The sequence below is a fragment of the Sus scrofa genome, chromosome 6 (genome assembly GCF_054392235.1).
Source record: "Sus scrofa isolate SSC_HxYL_T2T_F1_AM1 chromosome 6, Sscrofa_HxYL_maternal_Yorkshire_Landrace_v2.0, whole genome shotgun sequence".
In the NCBI taxonomy this organism is placed as follows: domain Eukaryota; kingdom Metazoa; phylum Chordata; class Mammalia; order Artiodactyla; family Suidae; genus Sus; species Sus scrofa.
The window spans coordinates 65,069,529-65,087,331 of NC_139388.1; the positions used below are offsets into that span (position 1 = coordinate 65,069,529).

The 17,803-nt window shown below is 45.0% G+C and overlaps 1 protein-coding gene across 3 annotated transcripts in view; it reads left to right on the top strand.

Moving 5' to 3' along the window:
• ZNF471 (zinc finger protein 471) overlaps positions 1 to 3,350 on the top strand; it is a 42,834-nt gene extending 39,484 nt beyond the window's left edge. For 2 of the 3 annotated variants that reach the window (XM_084962199.1, XM_005664891.4), the window contains one exon: positions 551 to 3,350. In XM_084962199.1, coding sequence (XP_084818325.1) covers positions 551 to 2,352 — 1,802 coding nt within the window. In that variant the 3' untranslated portion in view covers positions 2,353 to 3,350. The remainder of the gene's footprint in view (positions 1 to 550) is intronic. The other variant, XM_084962201.1, reaches the window with a different exon arrangement.
• Positions 3,351 to 17,803: the final 14,453 nt, after the last annotated feature.

The following is a 17,803-nucleotide window of genomic DNA, read 5'->3' on the forward strand; positions in this document are numbered from 1 at the left end:
CCTTTTCCATGTTCCTCTGTGAGCCCTAACTCTCTGGGGTCTGCTTGTGTATGTATATTATATATATATATATATATATATATATATATTTTTTTTTTTTTTTTTTTTTTTTTTTTTGCTATTTCTTTGGGCCACTCCCACGGCATATGGAGGTTCCCAGGCTAGGGGTCGAATCGGAGCTGTAGCCACTGGCCTACGCCAGAGCCACAGCAACGTGGGATCCGAGCCGCGTCTGCAACCTACACCACAGCTCACGGCAACGCCGATCATTAAGGGCAGGGACCGAACCCGCAACCTCATGGTTCCTAGTTGGATTTGTTAACCACTACGCCACGACGGGAACTCCTGCTTGTATATTTTTTCATCTGACATGTCTGTACATAATATATTTTGTAGAATTTATTATTTTTGAATGACTTTTTCCATGTTCAGTGTTTCCTTTATTATAGCTCATGATAAAGGAAATATTTGCTCATGATAAAGGAAATATTTCCTTTATTATAGCTCATGATAAAGGAAATATTTTTTTTTTAAATTTTGCATCTTTCAGATTGGGAATCTATATATGAGACCCAAGAATTACCTCTGAAGCAGTTTGTGTGTGATGATGTGTTAATGGAGAGAATTACAACCTGTGGACTTAAGTGTTCCACTTTTGGAGAAAATTGGAAATATGAAGATCTTTTTGAGAGGCAGTTGTTAAGCCAAGAGACATTTACCAGGCAAGAAACAGTCACTCTTAAAGAAAACCTTACTGTGAAAATAGACCCTAAATATAACAAATCTGGGAAACTTATCCCTCTAGACAATGTAGAAGAGAATGTTTTTAATCACAAGTCAGATAAAAAAAGCTTTTCCAAAAATTCCGTGGTAATAAAACACAAGAAAGTCTATGCAGGTAAGAAACTTTTTAAATGTGATGAATGTGAGAAAACCTTCACCCAGAGCTCATCCCTTACTGTTCATCAGAGAATTCATACTGGAGAGAAACCATATGAGTGTAAAGAATGTGGGAAAGCCTTCAACCAGAGTCAACACCTTGCCCAACACTACAGAATACATACTGGAGAGAAACTCTTTGAATGTAAGGAATGTAGGAAAGCCTTCAGCCAAAATGTACACCTTATTCAACATCAAAGAATTCATACTGGAGAAAAACCATATAAATGTAAGGAGTGTAGAAAAGCCTTCAGCCAGCCTGCACACCTTGCCCAGCATCAGAGAATTCATACTGGGGAGAAGCCTTATAAATGTAATGAATGTGGAAAGGCCTTCGGTGATGGCTCATCCTTTACGCGGCATCAGAGATGTCACACTGACAAAAGACCCTATGAATGTATTGAGTGTGGGAAAGCCTTCAGGCAGAACACATCCCTTATTCGACACTGGAGGTATTCCCACACTGGGGAGAAACCTTTTGATTGCATCGACTGTGGGAAGGCCTTCAGTGATCACATCGGACTTAATCAACATAGAAGAATTCATACTGGAGAGAAACCCTACAAATGTAATGTGTGTGGGAAGAGCTTCAGCTATGGCTCGTCCCTGACTGTCCATCAGAGAATCCACACAGGAGAGAAACCATATGAGTGTGATGTCTGTGGGAAGGCCTTCAGTCATCAGGCTTCACTTACTCAGCATCAAAGGGTGCATTCTGGAGAGAAGCCTTATGAATGCAGGGAATGTGGGAAAGCCTTTAGGCAGAGCATACACCTTGCTAGCCACCTGAGAATTCATACTGGCGAAAAACCCTTTGAATGTAAGGAATGTGGAAAAGCTTTTAGCATCAGTTCACAGCTGGCTACCCATCAGAGAATTCATACTGGAGAGAAACCTTACACATGTAAAGAATGTGGGAAAGCTTTCAACCAGAGGGCACACCTTGCACAACATCACAAAATCCATACTGGAGAGAAACCTTATGAATGTACCGAATGTGGTAAAGCCTTTAGCCAGACTACCCGCCTTATTCAGCACCAGAGAGTTCACACTGGAGAGAAGCCCTTTAAATGTACTGAATGTGAGAAGGCCTTTATTGATAATTCATCCCTTGTTAGGCATCAGAGACTTCATACTGGCCAAAGGCCCTATGAATGTGTTGAGTGTGAGAAGGCATTCAGAACAAAATCATCCCTCGTTTGTCATCAAAGATGTCACATGGGGGAGAAACCTTATGAATGTAGTACATGCGGTAAAGCCTTCGGCCATCGGCAATCCTTTATCGTTCATCAGAGAATTCATTCTGGAGAAAAACCATATGAATGTAAGGAATGTGGGAAAACCTTCAGGCAGATGGCACACCTTAATCTCCATAGAAGAATCCACACTAGAGAGAGAATGTATGAATGTTAGGAATGTAGAAAAGTCTTCAGACAAAATGCACACCTCGTTCACCATCAGAAGATTCATGCTGCAGAGACATCTCAGGCCCCTAGCCCTTTCTTACCCTCTGCATCACCAAGTCCTTTGGATATGTCTGCTAATTATTTTTGGAATTCCACATCTTTCAGTTCTCATTGGTCTACTCCAATTGTCTAAAAACTGGTCTCCTTGCATCATTTTTGTCCCCTTTAAGTTCATTCATCATACTGTTTTCACAGTGGTTTTTTCAAAATGTAAATGTAACGATATGACTCTCTTAAATTTTTTGCTGTGAATTTTTAAATTACTTGATTCATATAAAGTGCTCAGCCTAGTGCCTGATTCAGACTAAGTGCTCCATAAACATTAGCTCAGTATCCTTCAGAGTTCTGCTTGAAAATTATTTTTAAATAGTGAACTCTGGAAGGCAGTATATGCACTAAGAGATCATAACAATTTTGGAACTGAAGCTTAATGTGGATGATGAGGATTCGTGTTGGAGTATGTGTAAAGCTTGATATCACAAAATAACACTCTGTTCCTTTGCTAGTAAGGAAATTCAGTGTGACCCAAGATATAGAATATGTTTTAGGAAGTGCCTAGGGCTCCAGACAAGATTGGAACATAAGGATTAGAATTTGCTGCAAAGAGGAGTTCCCGTCGTGGCACAGTGGTTAACGAATCCGACTAGGAACCATGAGGTTGCGGGTTCGGTCCCTGCCCTTGCTCAGTGGGTTAACGATCCGGCGTTGCCGTGAGCTGTGGTGTAGGTTGCAGACGCGGCTCGGATCCCGCGTTGCTGTGGCTCTGGCGTAGGCCGGTGGCTACAGCTCCGATTTGACCCCTAGCCTGGGAACCTCCATATGCCGTGGGAGCAGCCCAAGATATAGCAACAACAAAAGACAAAAGACCAAAAAAAAAAAAAAAAAAAAAAAAGAATTTGCTGCAAAGAAAGTAACACTATATTTAGTCAAGACAAAAAATAAAAATTCCTAATATTTAAAATGGAAGAAACAGAGAACTTGAATAGTCTAGCTCTCTTTTGAAACACCTGGACTCACACTCACAGATTAATTCTAAACCTTCAAGGAACCATAATTAGTCTGTTCTAGAGTATAGGAAAAAAAATTCAAGCGGAGTGTTTTGAAGTATTTCGAATACTTCCTTCATGAGGCTAATTCAATACTGATATCAAACCCAGAAAAAAATGAAATAATAGATGAATTTACCCATGGTTATTATAGGCAGGCAATTTTTTTAAGTTTATATGATTTTTGTTTTTTCCATTATAGTTGATTTATAGTGTTTTGTCAATTTCTACTGTAAAGGAAGGAAATTATTAACCTAGTGAAGGAGAACAGAAGCTCTGAATAAGTGGAAATCCATAGATGTTTCTAGATAGAAATTTCAGTATTAAAAACATGTCTGCATGTTCAGTCAATTCCAGTCAACAATCCCTATAGGATATTTTTACATTGACAGGTTTGTGCTGAAAATCAAGTAGAATGGTCAATAGGCAAGCATCACGGGAAAGTTTTTGAAAAAGACCATACACCCATGAATTTAGTTGGCTGCAAGTAATGTAGTTGATGTGTCATTGGGAGAGAGGAATCACTTAAATGGTGCTTGACATCTATGCAACTGGAAATAAAGTCAGATGCACCTTTCACCCCTCACAGAAACACTCATTCAATGTGGATTATGTAACAGCAAACACAATACTAGAGGGAAATGTAGAATATTTTTATCCCTTTGAGTTAAGGAAGGCTTTGGTAAGCAGGACACAGTCCAGAAGCCATGAAGAGAGAGAGAGTGTTGGTAGGACCACGGAAAAGATTTAAATTTTTCTTCAATGGTTACGATACTGTGTGCACAGTTAAAAGGCACATGACAGGCTGAGAGCTATTTTAGACATGGACTGCAAAGTATAAAGTCCTTATAAAAAGAGTTGTTGGGGGGAGTTCCTGTTGTGGTGCAGTGGTTAACGAATCCGACTAGGAACCATGAGGTTGCGGGTTCGGTCCCTGCCCTTGCTCAGTGGGTTAACGATCCAGCGTTGCCATGAGCTGTGGTGTAGGTTGCAGACGCGGCTCGGATCCCACGTTGCTGTGGCTCTGGCGTGGGCCGAAAAAAAAAAAAAAGTTGTTGGAAAGAGACAAGGATAAGATACACAGTCTGATGAAGTCTGAAAAGATAGTTGACAGTAACTCTTCGATAAACGAAATTTTTTTGTTTTGGGGTTTTTTTTCATCTTCAGTCTTCACCACCAACACAAGCCAGCACACATTTTATGGATGATAGCCAGCACTGTTGCAGGTGTGAGAAAGTATATTTTTATGCACCAGGAAGGTAAGAGGTACAAAGTCATTTTAGAAGACAATGTGGTACAACCTTTTGACATTTCATATAATTTTTTGGCTGTGTCTGCGGCATATGGAAATTTTCAGGCCAGGGATCGAACCCATACCACAGCAGCAACTCAAGCTACTGCAGTGACATTGCCAGATCCTTAATCTGCCATTCCACAAGGGAACTCCTCTGTCCACATTTTAAATGTCATTAATCACTCTGCTGCAATTCTATATCTAGGAATGTATCTTCTTATGAAGCACAGGTACAGAAATACAGATGCATAAGCACATTACAGAATTGTGAAAAAACAAAACAAAACCTTGGAATGGCTTAATGTCTAGCACTAGTAAATTGATTGCTTAAATTATGGGAAATCAGTGGTTATTATGCACGAAAAAAGGAGGTGGATCTCTACTCACAGAATGATGTTTTGTAGTTTAATGAGAATGTAACTTTTTCATAACTATGTAATATGATGGCATAGTTATAAACTCTACAAAGTTAAAATTATGAAGTGTGTTGTTTTCATCTACTATGCAAATAGAAACCAGGCATACGCAAACACAAACTCCTTCACCAAGCTGTGTTAGCTGAGCTGCTCTGACGTCATTCCCTGAGGTTTTGTTTGCCGGTTATACACCATTCACTTATCACCCAATCAAGTACCCCTTGGGACTCTGGGGGAGTTGAACACGAGTCATCCTTTGGCCAAAGTTTTTTTTTTTTTTTTTTTTTTTGGTCTTTTTCTAGGGCCGCACCCCTGGCATATGGAGGTTCCCAGGCTAGGGGTCCAATCGGAGCTGTAGCCACTGGCCTACACCAGAGCCACAGCAACACTGGATCCGAGCCCTGTCTTTGACCTACACCACAGCTCAGGGCAACACCGCATCCTTAACCCACTGAGCGAGGCCAGGGATCGAACCCGCAAACTCATGGTTCCTAGTCGGATTCGTTTCCGCTGTGCCGGGACGAGAACTCCTGGCCAAAGCTTTAAGATGGTGTCACAGTTCCTGCTGCTTTGCTCGCCAGAGCAGGCCTGTTTTGTGTTCTTTCCAGGTTGTTTCTTATCAGCATTTTTTTTTTTCGTTTTAAAATTAGATTAAGCTCTTTTGCTGACAACCAGGCAAACAACCAATACAGAAACTGGTAGCATTGAGTGAGTTTCAGACAAAAGATCCTTAGGAAATGTGGAATTATTGTTCAAGTGCTGTTACAGGATGAAATGGAACAAAGCATTCGAAGGCGCCTAATCACATGCTGTGCCAGGAAAGTAGCACACCTTCATAGCAACAGTAAAATAGCTGATTGACTGTGGTCTAGCTGGCATTTGACTTGGACCAATAAAAAGAAGACAGGAGTTACCTGCTGGCTTAGCTGTTAAAGGACCTGACCTTGTCACTTCTGTGGCTTGGGTCATTGCTGTTGTGCAGGTTTGATCCCTGGCTTGGGCATGACCGAAAAAAATAAAAATAAAAGAGGACAAAAGCGCCAGTCCAAGGAGTCTCTTTCCTTGTTCATAATGGAACTGGATGGGAGTCGAGCTGAGTTCCCAGTAGCAGCCACTTTCCAGATGTAAAACATGCAGTTCAGTAGTGCACTTGGGCAGCTCTCATTGGCTTGCAAGAACTGTTTTATTTCTAGACATTTTGTGAACTGGTCGTTAAACTGAACATGTGTGTGTGTGTGTGTGTGTGTCTATATAAATATATACATATATTGAGTTCCTGTTTCAGCTCAGCAGTAAGAACCCGACTAGCATCCATGAGGATGCAGGTTTGATCCGTAACCTCCCCCCTCCCCCCGCGCAGTGGGTTAAGGATCCAGTATCTTCTCTGTGAGCTGTGGTATAGGTCACAGGTGCAGCTCGAATCCTGCATTGCTATGGCTGTGGCTGGTAGCTGCAGCTCTGATTGGACTCCTAGCTTGGGAACTTCCATATGCTGCAGGTTCAGCCCTAAAAAAAAAAAAAAAAAAAAAAATCAAAAAGCAATATAACCTATATAATGTGTATCTGTACTATGCCTATATAACATGGTTCTGTTGTGTATATGTTTATATGTAGCATATAGAGATACATTATAATCAACAAATAAGTTATATTAAAAACAAAGACAATAGTTTGTAAAAATGAGTTTGGAGCATTTATTTCCTACATTTTTTTTTTTTTTGACTAGCATCTGTATTTATGGCTAACATCCTGCTGTGCATCTCTTTCTGGTCCTGCAGTCAGTGACACGTTGGTAACTTGAATTCAAGCATGATGGGCGTATTTAACAGCATTCACTAAAAATCAAATTGGTTTGTTTTGCTGATCATTGACTTTTAAGAATTATAGGAGTTCCTGTTGGGGCGCAGTGGTTAACGAAAGTGACTAGTATCCATGAGGGTGCGGGTTCAATCCCTGGCCTTGCTTAGTGGGTTAAGGATCCAGTGTTGCCGTGAACTGTGGTGTAGGTCGCAGATGAGGCTTGGATCCTGCGTTGCTGTGGCTGTGGTGTAGGCTGGCAGATGCAGCTCTGATTAGACCCCTAGCCTGGGAACTTCCATATGCCACACCAGCGGCCCTAAAAAGAAAAAAAAGAGAGGAGTTCCCTCTGTGGTGTAGTGGAGTAAGGACCCAGTGTTGCTATAAACAGTTGCAGCTTGGGATTAATCCCTGGCCTGGGAACTTCCATATGCCTCAGGCACAGCCAGAAAAAGAAAAAAAAGTGATGGAGAAAATATTAGCAATTCGGGTTAAACTTAAAATGTGTCATGTCTGTAGTAACATTCTGAATACATAGCACAAAAATTAAATGCTTCCAGAATTTGAAAACTGTTAATAACCTCAGTCCTGTCCCTGACCAACGCGTGAAGTTCCCACCCGTGTGTTGTTTCACTGGACACGGTACCAGCACGCTCCTTCCCTTGTGGAGCCGCGTGTTGAGCCTGTACCAGCCCATCACCCAGGACCTGCCCGGTGAGAGTCCCGGCTTCGATTGCCAATCTACAGATGAGAGTCAGCCTCGAACAGCTTACTCTGTTATTGATTGCAACACACTTCAAGTCTGGGGAGAGGCCTCCGCCGACGTATCACTTATGCCTGAAACTGCCTTTCACCCTGGTACCAGATCTGGGTATTTGGGTCGGGGGTGCCCTGAGGACCGGCCTCCCTGTGCCACTGCCACCACCTGTCCCTCTAGGATTCCCTAGAGAAGCACAGGCATTTGCCAAGCAAAGTGCAGGCTGAAGAAAGGGCAATCGCCACGATTTTGGGAAGAACTCCCAGGATCAAGGACCTGTAGCCATTCTGGAGGATTACAGGAGCAATTCTTTTTTTGTTGTTTTGTTCTGGTTTTGTTTGTTTGTTTGTTTGTTTTGGTTTGGTTTTTTTAGCCTTGCCCCTGTCATGTGGAAGTTCCCCAGCCAGGAATGGACCTGGCACCACAGCAGTGACAATGCTGGACCCTTTACCTGCTGAACCACCAGGGAACTCTGATAGGGGGCAATTCTTGCCCACATCCAGCTCAGAGTCGGCCCTGTGGGGTCCTGTGCCAGCCACTGGCCTTTTTTCTCTAAGGTCCAGTCTCTGCCTTTCCCCTGCTTTCCCCTTGATGGCAGGCATTTAACCCCCGCAGGTGACCCTGCCCCAGAGTTCTCTGCCCACTGGTTTTCTGGGAGGTTCACTCAGTGGGGGCACCAGCAGCGGATGGAGGGCAAGAGTTGGGGAGAAGCCAGGATATTTCTCCTCCACACGCTCTGCCTTTTTTTTTGACCGTGCCCACTGCATGCGGAAGTTCCCAGCCAAGGATCAAACCTGCACCATAGGCAGTTCCTGTTGTGGCTCAGTGGTTAACGAACCCAACTAGTACCCATGAGGATGTGGGTTCGGTCCCTGGCCTTGCTCAGTGGGTTAAGGATCCGGCGTTGCTGTGAGCTGTGGTGTAGGTCACAGATGTGGTTTGGATCCTGTGTGGCTGTGGCTGTGGCCAGTGGCTACAGCTCTGATTCGACCCCTAGTCTGGGAACGTCCATATGCCATAGGGGCAGCCCTAAAAAAAGACAAAAAGACAAAAAATAAATAAACATAAAAACCGGTGCCATAGCAATGACCCAAGCCACAGCAGTGACAAAGCTAGATCCTTAACCACGAGGCCACCAGGGAACTCCTTGCCTTGGTTTTTGTAGTGACTCTGGTGATGCCATCTTCCCTCTGTTCTACCTGCTTCTGGTCACCTCTTCTTACAGTCCAGCCCTGCCCGGGGCGTCCCTGTGGATCAGCCAAGCTTCTCTAAGTGGCCCTGGCTCCTAGTGGCAATAATATCACCTCCTCCCTTTGGCCCTCAAGCTTCAGGGCATCACTAACCTTACTCGCCTCCCTGTTCTCTTCTTCCAACCTTTGTCGCGAGTTCCTTGTGCTACATTCCCTCCAGTGCATGTTCTTCCTGAACAAAGCCTGGCAGAGGACAAATTTAAGCCAGTTATTCGTAGGTGTTTGTTTTGGCAAAGCACATCCATGCCTTGCCCAACACCAAGGTGACCCTGGACACTGCCTGCGAGCTGAGGGCTCAGGGGCACGTTACAGAACAAGTGTCTGGAGTTCCTGTTGTGGTGCAGTGGTTAACGCATCCGACTAGGAACCATGAGGTTGCGGGTTCAATCCCTGGCCTTGCTCAGTGGGTTAAGGATCTCCAGCGTTGCTGTGAGACGTGGTGTAGGCTGGAAGCTGTAACTAGATTGGACTCCTAGCCTGGGAACCTCCATAAGCTGCAGGTATGCCCCCCCCCGAAAAAAAACCCAGGAAAACTGATCCTGAAAGGCAAGGATACATAGATCTGATGCCTTTTTTTTTGGTCTTTTTGCCTTTTCTAGGGCTGCTCCCTCGGCATATGGAGGTTCCCAGGCTAGGGGCTGAATCAGAGCTTTAACTGCCAAGCCTACGCCATAGCCATAGCAACTCGGGATCCAAGCCGAGTCTGCGACCTACACCACAGCTCACGGCAACCCCAGATCCTTAACCCATGGAGCAAGGCCAGGGATCGAACCCTCAACCTCATGGTTCCTAGTCGGATTCGTTGGCCACTGAGCCACGACGGGAACTCCAAGCTGCTGCTTTTAACAGGGCTTAGGAGCAGCACGACCTCCCACTTCCTTGATGCACCACAGCACACGTGGAAATGGAAGACTCCCACGATACCACCCAGGCCACAGACAGTTTGGGGTGGGTTATCCCCTAACCCAGGCAAAGAAGCCTGATGAACGGAGGTGCTGGCTGAGCCTGGGAGAAGCAGGCATTCAACAGAGTAGAAATCACCCATACTCACAACCTCAAGGCCAGGTCCAGAAGGAAAAAGAACAGGCTGCATCCTTTACCCCTGTGTTCCTTTGGGCTGGTTCACGATGAAGCCTCTCCCTGCCCCCCGACAGCTTGCACCATTTTATTAATTCAAAGAAAGTTTTCTCACTAAAGGGGTTTATAAACCAAGCAGGGCTCTGTGGGGTCCTGGGCACAAAAGCTTTTCCATGCCTCCCACTCCCCTCCCCCCCCCCACCCGTGTCTTGTTTTTAGGAAAACATAGACCTCATTCAGCCTCCATGAGCTTCCCAGAGTTCCAAGGGCAGGTTCAGATAGTTGCTCATTAGGGAAGGGGGGATGCAAAGATCAGGGAAGAGCAGCCAAGAGACAATAGTGCAGCCCTGGGGCAGGTCCTGGTTCCCCCTCAAGGGATACACATATGGTGTAGGCATTTTAGGCACCTAAGAGAAAACTTTTATTCCTTATGCTTCTTTTAGGAATGAATACTTTCAGACTCAGCAGCTTGGAGCCCTTCCCTGTGTTTCTCCCTCACTTAATTGCATCCTAAACACAATCCCCTGTGAGCTGACGATGAGGCCCCCTGAGCACGACTGCCTGTGCCCTACAGATTCTTAGCACAGCATGTGCTTCAGTAACTTTCCTAGTTTGTTCTTCTCTCTGATCCAGACGCCCTTTTCCCAAGTACCATGACTCCAGGCAGTGACCCAGGAGACCCCCGCCAGGATCACGCCGAGATCTCCCGACACCGGATTCAGGGGCTAAAATTCCCTGAAAGAAAGAAGAATGCGTGTTTGCTCCAGTCCTGATTCTTCTCTGAAACCCTGTTTTTCTCCTTTGGGACCATAAAAGGCCCTGCACGCCTTCCTCAAAGGAGGGCCCAGTCTTACAGCCTTAGCCTGCGGTGGCCTCCTTTGCCTGGCAAAGCGCTAAAAGCTATTTTTTTCTCCTTCCTCCAAAACTCTGCCTCCGCATTTCTGTTTGGCACCGGTGGACAGAGGCCACGTTTCAGCAACAAGAGCAGGGCTTTAACAGCATACCCAGCACCGCCTCAAGTCTGCTGGTCGTCCCTTTGGCCAAAGTGGGCCCTATGCCAAGGGAGGGGGGCAGCGCAGGAAGGACCTTCGCCAGGGTGTGGCTACAGGGAGTCAATGCTATCCACCTGCTACTTGGGTGGGCTACAAGTTCTAACCGCACAGAGTGCTTCCTACAAAATTATTCTATGTAGTTCATACTGCTCACAATTTACAAAGTAAGAAAGTAACAAAGTAATCTCAACCCGTCCTCCCCCTCCACAGCGAGTTCCTCTTCCTGGAGAAAACCCACTATTTAGAGTTTCCTGGTATCCTTCTAGAATATTCTATGCATATATAGCAAATATTTATGTGGGTATGTTTATATGAAGAAATAGTCGTAAAAATTGTGGAGTTCCAGTTGTGGCACAGTGGAAACAAATCTGACTAGGAAACATGAGGACGCAGATTCAATCCCTTGCTTTGCTCAGTGGGTTAAGGACTTGGCATTGCTGTGGCTGTGTTGTAGGCTGACAGCTGTAGCTCAGATTTGATCCCCAGCCTGGGAATATCCGTATGCTGCGAGCACAGCCCTAAAAACAAAACAATCAAAAAATTTATGTAGCAATCCGACTCCGGGGCATATACCCAGATAAAACTATAATCAAAAAGATATGAAAAGATGCTCAACATAACTAATTATTAGAGAAACGCAAATTCAGAATTGCTATGAGGTACTGCCTCATGCCAGCCAGAATGGCCACCATCACAAAGTCTACAAACAATAAATGCTGGAGAGAATGTGGAGAAAAGGCAACACTTCTATACTGTTGGTGGGAATGTAAATTGGTGCAACCACTGTGGAAAACAGTATGGAGATTCCTCAGAAAACTAAACATAGAACTACCATTTGATCCAGCCATCCCACTCCTGGGCATCTATCCAGAGAAAACCATGACTCGCAAAGACACATGTACCCCAATGTTCACTGCAGTGCTATATACAATAGCCAAGACATGGAAGCAACTTAAATGTCCATTGACAGAGGAGCAGATCAAGAAAATGTGGTCCATATACACAATGGAATATGACTTGACCATATAACTTTTATGACTCAGCCATAAAAAAGAATGAAATAACTGCATTTGCAGCAACATGGATGGACCTAGAAATTATCATAATAAGTGAAGTCAGACAGCGAGAGACAAACACCACATGCGATAGCTTATACATGAAATCTTAAAAAAGGATACAAATAAACTTATTTGCAGAACAGAAACAGTCTCAGGGACTTTGAGAGATTTACGGTTACCAAAGGTGACAGGTTGCAGGGGAGAAACGGACCAGGGTTTGGGACGGAAATGTTCTAAAACTAGGTTGTGATGATGGTTGTACAACTGCAAACACAATAAAATTCACTGCATTAAAAAATAAATAAAAAGAAAAAAGAAAAGATACATGCACCCTCATGTTCACTGCAGCACTATTCACAACAGCCAAGACATGGAAACAACCTAAATGTCCATCGACAGATGAATGGATTAAGAAGATGTGGTGCACAGACACAGTGGAATAGTAATCTCCCGTTAAAAAGAAAGAAATAACGCCATTTGCAGCAACATGGCTGGACCCAGAGATTATCATACTCAATGAATTAAGTCAGAAAGAGACAATGCCACATGCTATCACTTATGCATGGACTCTAAAATATGACACATATCAACATACCTATGTAACAAAACCAGACTCAGAGAACAACTTGTGGTTGCTGGGGTAGGAATAGGGGAGGGGAAGACTGGTAGTTTGGGATTAGCGGATGCAAGGTTTATCCATTCTGTTATCTATATTATCTATATTATCTATATTACATAATTATATATAAATAACTATATTATATTATAAATTATATTATATATAATTGTAATTGTATATAATCATATGTAGTATATATTTGTATATTAATACATATATAACAAAGTAATAATTATAATTATATGATATATAATTGTATATATACCATAATTAATGATATATTATTATATATAATTATATATTGTAATTATATACTATATAATTACATAGTATATAATTATATATTATATATAATTATATATAATTATAATTGCATACAATCCTATTATATATTATAGATATATTACAATATCTATAATATATACAATATAATATTATAATATTGTATATTATAATATATACAATATTATATAGAATATATAGAGAATTATATACATAATAGAATGGATCAACAGCAAGGTTCTACTGTGGAACACAGTGAACTATATTCAGTATCCTGTAATAAACCACAGTGGCAGAGAGTATGAAGAAGAATGTGTGTATATATGTACAACTGAGTCACTTTGCTACGGCAGCAATTAACACCTTTTTCTTTTTTTTTGCCTTTTCTAGGGCCGCTCCTGTGGCATATGGAGGTTCCCAGGCTAGGGGTCGAATCCGAGTTGTAGCCACCAGCCTACACCACAACCACAGCAACTCGGGATCCGAGCCGCGTCTGCGACCTACGCCACAGCTCATGGCAACGCCAGATCCCTAACCCACAGGGCAAGGGCTGGGATCAAACCTGCAACCTCATGCTTCCCAGTCAGATTCATTATCCACTGAGCCACGACGGGAACTCCTATTATATATTCTTTTTCCCACATTATCCTCCATCATGTTTTGTCACAAGTGACTAGATATGGTTCCGTGTGCTGTACAGCAGGATCTCATTGCTTATGCACTCCCAACACAACATTGCAAATAAATTATAGTTCAGCAAAATTTAAATGAATAAATAAATTTTTGTTAGGAGATTTTCAGTTATAAAGATAAAAAGCACAATAAATGCCCACATTAAATACCGTTTAAAAATAATTTTGGTAACATAAAAATGCAATGCCTAAAATTTTTTAAATAGTTAAATTGACCATGTTTTACAATATATATTTGCTTTTCAAAATGTTTTTTAATAATTTTAAAAATACTTTAAAATATTTTATAATATATATTTGCTTTTAAAATATGTCTTTATATTTTCCAAGTCTATTTTAAATTACAGACATGATTTCACTTCACTGGTACATACCTTAGCTTGCATTTCTAAGAAAAAAAAAGTATCTTTTACACAACCACGTATTATTATCACATAATGGAATTTTAAAAAATTTTTCTTTTTAGGGCAGCACCTGCAGCATATGGAAGTTTCTAGGCTAGGAATCAGATCAGAGCTGTAGCTTCTGGCCTGCACCACAGCCATATAGCCACAGCCATGCCGGATCCAAGTGGCATCTGCAACCTACCCTGCAGCTAGCAGAGGCCAGGTCTTTAACCCCTGAGCAAGGACACAGAAGGAACCCGCATCCTCACTGACACTAGTCAGGTTCTTAACCTGTTGAGCCACAGTGGGAACTCCTGAAATAATTTCTTTCTTTTTTTTCCCTGTCTTTTTAGAGCTCCACCTGCAGCATATAGAAGTTCCCAGGCTGGGTCAAATTGGAGCTATAGCTGCCAGCCTACACCACAACCACAACAAGGCAGGATCTGAGCACCATCTGCGACCTACACCACAAATCATGGCAATGCCAAATCCTTAACCCACTCAGGGAGACCAGGGATTGAACCCGCATCCTCACAGACACTGGTTGGGTTCGTTACTGCTAAGCCACAGCGGGAACTCCCGGAAATAATTTCTTAGTATCAAGAAGTGTCCAGTCCACTTTCAGATTTCCTTGGCCTCCCAAAAAAGGTCGAAAAAGTGATGTATTTTATCACAAAGGCATGTGTCAAGCCCTGAAAGTAACTCCCACACAATGATCTTCAGTTAAGACAGGAAGGGAGCAGCGTAGGTAAACACTTGGGAACACATCTGCCTCCCTGCTCACCAGCCCTGAGCTTGCGGCTCCTCAAAGGAGGCTGGTGAGGAGACTGGGAGGAGAGAATCTGCCTCCCCTTTTTCCTTCTGTCCTGGCATTGTTGGCACAGGCCCTGGTCCTGAAGAAATGGCAGGTGAATAAATAAGAGAAAAAATGCTGACCCGGCCCTGGTGTCCTGCAGGGCCATCAGGAACCACAGCGTCCGAGTCTTCCCTGTGTGCAAGGTATCATGCAAGCCACAGCACGAGGAAGTGCTAGCTGACTCCATCAAGAGTTATACATCCCCACCACCAGCCCATGGAGCCATTCAGGGCCAGCGACCACACAGTTGGCACTCCCTGCTCCCCAGATATCATCCCCCGCTGGCCTTACACACAGTAGGGCCTCAGGAGATATGAACGAATAGGTCAGGTAGACGAGGGAACTGGGGAGTATCTTCAGCACCATCCCTGGAGCCTTTCAGTGTCAGAGCCCACGTGATTCTGGTCCACTCCTGTGATCCACAATCTGCCCAGCCCAGCACACAGTAGGTCTCCAAGAAGTGCCAGGTGACTGAGTGGTTCAACATCCCAGCACCAGCCCAGGAGTTGTTCCCAGTCAGGGACGACTGAGTTGGTTCCTCCCTGTGCCCAAGCCATCACCTAAGCCATAGCACAGTAGGTCCTCAAGAAATGCTGAATGACTGAACGGATCATTGAAATGCCCAGCCCCAACCCTAGCCATTCAGGGTCATAGACCACACACGGTTGGGTCCGCCCTCTGATTTTTGCTCAGCCCAGGACTATACACATAGTAGGTGTTCAGGAAATGCCACAAGAAATACATGAATGAGTGTTTACAGACATGGGGCTGAGTTCAATCACTCAAGAGAACAGGAGAGCCAGGCCCTCAGCTGCAGAAGAGCTAATGGTCAGTGCAGCCATGGGCAGGGCCGGAGCCTCCAGCCAAGACTTTGGGGACAGCCAGCTGTGTCACTCAGGTGTATTGGAGGGGTGAGGGTCTCCCACAGGGATTTTGGCCCCGCTGTGGGCAGTGCTGCTCTCACATTGATTCTCGTGTTGGCCGGTTGGCCGGCTGTGACTTCCTGAGCAGGGATGGGCTGTGGGGGTGTGTGTGGCCAGTCCGCCCTGAGCCCCTTCTGCTGCAGTCAGGAGCCCCAGAGGAAGCAGAAGTTTGCAGACCCTCCTGTGGCAGAAAGAGTGAAGCCTCCCACTGGGTCAGAGTCTGCCCCGAGTTGTCCACAGCTGTGGAAGGAGCTGAGCCCCCGGGGCAGGAGTCCCGAGAAGTATTTGCTTCCGAGCTTTTGAAATGTGGGGATTACAGATAAAGAGGAAAAGCAACTGCCACTCCATGAAAACCACAGTGCTGGATGCTGAAGCTGCTCCCTGGTGGCAGCGTGCAGCAAGTCCACCAATCCCCAAACCACTCTCACAATCGGCATTGCCCAAGGCTCAGAGTAGGTCCTCTCGTGATGAGAATTAGGAGCTGTGGACTGGTGGCTGGGCGTTGCAGCTTTTCCCCTGGGATTTGAGATGTGCCAGCTTATCTGACCTAGTTCCCCCTCCGGCATGCACCTCACATACTAGACACAGATACCACCCTGGGTCCAGCACCTCCTTTCCAGGAGGGGACAAAGCAGCTGCAAGGGTTTGGGGGATGTGAGTGGAAGTGAGGGGTCCTGGGAGACACGGCCTGATCTCCCCAGTCACTCCCCCAACTTAACCTTCCCAAGACCGAGTTCCTCCAGGAAAATCCACCGCCCTACGAGGACGCCAGAAAAGAACCGGATGAACCCGCCATTGTCAGGTGGCAATACAGGCTTGAAGGACAAGCAGAGTGGCCTGAGGAGGGAAGTGCCACTTGGGGGTGGTCAGGGAAATCCTAAGGAAGCGACGTTCGAGCAGAGAGCCGAAGGATCGAGGGACCCGCGTGCGCTTACCTGGAGGGTTGAGGGAGCGACGTGGGCTTTTGAGGGATGAGCCTTCCGGGCAGAGGTCCATTCTGGGCCCTGCGGCAGGTGCACGGTGGCCTGGCTGGAAAAGCCAAGCGGCCAGGGCGGCTGGAGCGGAGGCAGCAAACAGCATGGATGCGGCGCAGACGGTCTGCAGGCGGGCTGGCCCATCATCGTGAGGATGTGGCTTTTCCCATCTGAAGTGGGTGGGTTATCAATGGTCTTAATCAGGTTTAATGGGATCTGCCTGGGTTATCAATGGTCTTAGTCAGGTTTAATGGGATCTGCCTGGCTGCTGGGTGGAGCACAGAGGATCGATCAGAGGTACCCGTGGAGACCTCCGACGTCAGTGAAATGAGGTTTCTGACAGCGGAGACAGCCAAGTCAGTGACCAGGGCTAGGATGATTTTTTTTTTTTTTTTGGTCTTTTTGCCTTTTCTTGGGCCGCTCCCGAGGCATATGGAGGTTCCCAGGCTCGGAGTCTAATTAGAGCTGTAGACCCTGGCCTAGGCCAGAGCCACAGCCACATGGGATCCGAGCTGCGTCTGCAACCTACACCACAGCTCACGGCAACGCAGGATCCTTAACCCACTGAGCAAGGGCAGGGATGGAACCCACAACCTCATGGTTCCTAGTCAGATTCGTTAATCATTGAGCCATGATGGGAACTCCACTCAGCGATATTTTTAGACCTGGGGACCCAGCTCTACATTAAGCCAACTTCACCCTGAACTTTGGTGTGATTCTTTAATTCACCTCTTTGCTTAAGCTCATTTGAATCGAGACCCTCCTATTTGCAAACAATAAAAGCTGAGGCTTGTATTCCTTTCTTTTAAGGGCCAGTTGTGGCTTGTTGGATGCAAGTGGCCAGGGAGCGGGGCGGGGGGGGGGGGCGGGGGAGAAAGACGCCCATTCTTCTCCTGCCCCAATTTCTTCAGCAAACCCA